Source organism: Octopus sinensis, linkage group LG2 (assembly GCF_006345805.1).
Source record: "Octopus sinensis linkage group LG2, ASM634580v1, whole genome shotgun sequence".
Taxonomy (NCBI): domain Eukaryota; kingdom Metazoa; phylum Mollusca; class Cephalopoda; order Octopoda; family Octopodidae; genus Octopus; species Octopus sinensis.
The window spans coordinates 156,640,264-156,645,263 of record NC_042998.1 but is presented as its reverse complement, the minus strand read 5'-3'; the positions used below and the strand labels follow the sequence as shown (position 1 = coordinate 156,645,263).

General features: G+C 42.9%; 1 protein-coding gene across 1 annotated transcript in view; it reads right to left on the bottom strand.

Moving 5' to 3' along the window:
* Positions 1-5,000, bottom strand: part of LOC115232476 (kynurenine--oxoglutarate transaminase 3) — a gene marked incomplete at its 5' end in the record, with an annotated part of 50,813 nt that overhangs the window by 39,615 nt on the left and 6,198 nt on the right. Inside the window, one exon of the mRNA XM_029802360.2 lies at positions 972-977. Within this exon, the coding sequence (XP_029658220.2) occupies positions 972-977 (6 nt within the window). The remainder of the gene's footprint in view (positions 1-971; positions 978-5,000) is intronic.

Here is a 5,000-nt window from a genome sequence, read left to right as displayed (position 1 = left end):
AACAAAACTGGCCTGAATGTCTATCCTCGCCAGACATCGACATGCAACTTCAACAATTCATGTCTGTAATGCAAGCCATATGTTACAAATGTGTCCCAGAGAGAAAGGCCACTGTACACAAGAACAAAATCCCCAGAGAGAGGAAAATTCTAATGAGACGGCATACAAAAGTTTGTCCAGCTCACATTGCAGGTGCATAGTGTCTTACGGGTTCTGTATTGCCTGTGAAACTTTTGTATCATCTGCATAACTTGTGATCGTGGCTCTCTGCGTGGCTGAGGGCATGTCTGAGAGGGCCGTTATAAACAGTAGTGATCCCAAAACAGTGCCTTGTGGAACACCGCTCACTATTTGCGTGTTATTGGAGGTGGCCCCATTGGCTACTACCACCTGACTTCTATCCTTCAGAAAGTCATGAAGCCATTCTCCCAATTTTCCAACAATGCCAAGATCACGCAGTTTGTGACATAGCATTCCATGATCGACTTTATCAAAGGCCTTTGCAAAGTCGAGATATATCACTTCCACATTTGAGTGTTTGAGCAGTCGTTTCAGCACCCAGTCATAGTGTTGTAGGAGCTGAGTTAAGCAGCTTCTTCCTGGTCGGAAACCATGTTGGGTGTCAGGCAGCAAGTCATTTTCTTCAAGGAAGGTGATTAGTTTCCTTCTGACTATTCGTTCCATGACCTTGCTGATGTGTGAGGTCAGAGAGATAGGTCTGTAGTTCTTGGCCTCCACTCTTTTTGCCTAGGGCGAGCCCACAGCAATATCACAACTTCTCCACTACGATTCCCTAAAACTTGAGAACTACACAACCAATTTCATTCAAAGTTTACACCTGCCTTACTTAGGGTCCATGTAGTTTCATGGACAAAAAAAAATGTTCAACTTCTTGCCTAGGGCGAGCCCATAGCAATATCATATCTTCTCTACTATTTCAGTATTATGTGTTAAAAAAGCGAATCGAAAACATTTCTCTATTTTATGCCAGATACTTTCACTTTAACAATAAAAATTAGAGATAATAATAACAATTGAATTATTTGTAGTAAGTAATAATTAAAATCAAACTAAAGTATAATATAATCAATAACACTACGTTCAAGCTCGAATGGTCCATTTTGTCGGTGTCCTTCCTGTTTGATAAAGGCAGAAAATTTTGTGGCATCTGTAATTCCGAACTTTTTCATATTTTGTTCGCCAAAGGCCCTTTAATAAGCACAATCGTCGAAAGATCCTATAGGTGTTTACACTGGAAAAGACACACCTTTCATTCATATAAATAGTGACTAATATAGATAACCCTCGATTTCCAAAAAAATTTTTGCTATATTTCACCCCAATAGTCAAAAAGATTTTCTTATATTCCCAATTACTACTATCCATTCTTGCGTTGCCTCTCACCTCGCCCGATTCTTTCTCCCTTTCGCTATCTACTTTCCTTTCCCTACAGTAAACATAATCGAACACACAGATACAGACCTTTCAACTCACAGCTGTCAGTTTTCTGACATCTACCCATCCACAAACACAATCACGCATTCAGACACACACACACACACACATTAAGACAGTTATATACAGTCACACACACAGGCACTCATTCACAAAAGAAATCATTTAAACCCACCATTCTTTTGACCTGCACTCTCTCACCTTGCCATTCTTATGCCTCCCTCCTCCTACTTCGTTTGAACTCTTAAACCTTTAGAAACTTCTAGATTCTTCTACATTCAGCCACTCTGACGTCACTCATTATAAAGAGACACTCATTATCGCCATGGGCTCCTTAAGAGTGGTCAGCTAAAAGTTTTTTGTGCATTTTGATGTCGACATAAGTTCCTTGATTTTCCTGATGACAAATCTGCATAATGTACTCCTTATTCCGTCGGAATTAGGAATATGCAGCCTTCGAAACGTATGTCGAAAATAAAGGATATTTGTTAACTAGTTGTTCAACTGCATTCTTTCATATACTTATAATTTTAAAATAAACATACAAATTTCTGCACGAAGACACGTAGTCTATGCCCTAGGGACGTAGCTTCAACCGTGTTCTTTCTGATGTGAATTTGCTACCCAGGTATCGGTTATCTTTCGAATTATCCTAATAAGATAATTCATTCAATTACTCAATATATACATATATACATATATATATATATATTATATATATATAATATATATATATATATACATATTGTTGTGGGGGTCAATTCAGGGACATTACTTGCGACCGACTTTTGTGAGTAAATCCTTTGTCCTGTCAGATTCAGGTGGATTGATGAGTTCTGGGGAGACCTTCGACCCTTTTCAGGTGAAAGAAAGTTCGAGGAAACAGCCCTTTAAAAAGCAGGAGATGTGAGCCTGTCGAGACAGTCGGCCGGCAGCTCTAGCAGAGACGGGACTGATATGAGGGCGGTCAGTAGAGAAGGACAGACAGGGAATCTGAGGAGCTGACAAGCGAGAGAATGGCAGCGTAGAGGAAGACAGACAGATAGGATTAAAGAGCGAGAGAGAGGGACTACGGTATGAGGGCACTTGGCTATTGTGGTAGCTCGTAACGGTATGTTTATTTATGTTTGATATGTGAAAAGAACTGTTACAGAATTACGGAAAGCAAAGAAAGAAGGAGAAAGACTCTAATGTAGACTTTAAAGAACTTTGAACTGTATTGTTAATGTGAACGTTATTTGTCTTAATTGATCTGAACTGTATATTGTACCTGCATGCTTTGATTTGTTGTTTTCTTGCTTTCTTGCATGTATTTTATTTGATGTTGTAATAATTGTATAAACTGTTGTTAAATGTAGCCAATTGCCTTCCACCGTCTCTCTTTGTCTCTCTTCCTGATGTGGTTGTTGTTGTTATCTCCAGTCGCCGGTTGCCGGGTTCGCTACCGCGTTCCCCCCACCGAGTTCTCTCTCTCTCCCTGGGTCCGTGGCGAGTTCGCCGATCGATCGGGCCGGAAAATCGTCGTCGCTCGTCTTAGTAGGGTCCCGGGTTTTCCCAAAGAGTTTGAGCGACGGCAGGTGGATTTCGTAACAATATATAATTATATATATATATATATACATATATATATATATATACATACATATATATACATATATATATATATTTTTAACAGCGAAAAACGCGAACAAAGTAAAGATGGCAAGGATGGAGACGCGGGCACAGATGAGGAGGGTCACCCCCACCTGGTGGACGCCCAGGAAGTAAACTCCAGCGAGAGGCCTGCCCGGGAGGTGAACCCAGTTACGGATGCTCCTACCGGCACCAAAAGCCATGGACATGGAGATGAAGAGGCCAAAAAAAGAGGAAAAACTGAAGCTAAAACTCAGACAAAGCCAAGGGGCAAGGCAGCCAGGGATAGAGGCAAACCTAACTATCCATATGCCAAAAAGGATGGACACAAGCAGCGCACACGGGTATGTAGGTTCTACCTGAAAGGTGCCTGCCGGCATGGAGAGGAAGGTGCAGGCTGCCGCTTTGCACATCCGGGACCCTGCCACAGAAACCAACCACCGAAAGGAAATGGATGGACCACGCATCACCTGCCCCAAACGGAGGTACGCAGATGTGTGGCGTACCACAACCACCAACGTGTTGTTGAAAGGGAGCTGCTGAGCAGGAATCTTTTTTGTGCATGGCACAAAAGATGTTACAGCAGCTAACCTGGCTCCATCAGGCTCAGGCTCGGCAGATGGAACTGCCCACGGTTCACAAGACCGCCACAGCAGATGGCCCCAGGGTGGACACCGCCGGCAACAGCATACACCTCACCTCGATGCTCCTACTGAACATCAGAGGACTACTAACACACAGTAACAGGACAAAAGTCCCGTTCCTGAGAGACTTGTCGCATGCAATCAAGCCTTATGCATAGCACTCACAGAACGCATCTGAAACCGGACATAGCAGATGCGGAATTACACATACCACAGTATGTTGTACTACGGACCGACAGGAAAGAAAGAAGTCATGGAGGAGTTGCTATGTACATCCGTGGGGACCTCACACCCCAGGTCCTTTTGTCATACTCAAACTCGGTGTGTGACACACTAATTGTACACATAGGCAACTTGATGTAGTTGTGTGTGCTACATATCGCCCTCCAGATGCCCCAAGTCATATGGGCATGTTTGAGGACTGCCTTTTAAAAATAAAGAAGTTCTAACCACATTAGAACAACACATAAGTGTACTTCTCATGGGAGACTTCAATCTACCGAATGTCAGATGGCCCGAGGGCCTTTCTCTCCCAGGAATGACAAGATGTGAACGAGGACAGGCGAGGTCCCTCCTGAACCTCACCAACAACACCTGTACATGGAGCAAGTAATACTCCAACCAACCAGAGCGGGTAACACACTGGATCTCTGCTTCACAATAATATGGATCTCATCCATAATGTGAAAGTGACACCGACACTACTCTCGGATCACAACATGGTAGAGCTGACCATGTACGGGCCAAAAGAGAGCACGGACATGCAGCCTACAAGAAACCCTCAGAATCTTTCCAGCTGAACTTCAATAAGGCAAACGGAAACAAATTGAGAAAGAGATCCTCAAACAAACTACCTGAATGTCTCTCCTCGCCAGACATCGACATGATACTTCAACAATTCATGTCTGTAATGCAAGCCATATGCTACAAATGTGTCCCAGAGAGAAAGGCCACTGTACACAAGAACAAAATCCCCAGAGAGAGAAATTTAATGAGACGGCGTACAAAAATTTCAAATCGCCTAAACAAACAAATTGAAAGCAGTGAAAAGTCCCGCCTGAAAATAAAACTGTTGGAAATTGAAAATTGTCTACAACTCTCCCATGAGAAGAAAGAGCAGACAAAAAAGCCTGGGCTATAGACAACATAAAAACTAACCCCAGAGCTTTCTACAGGTATGCCAAAGAAACAGCTACGGTGCACTGTAGGATAGGGCCACTCCTTGAAAAGGATGGCACACTCACAGGAAAACCAATGAGGGAAGTGAAA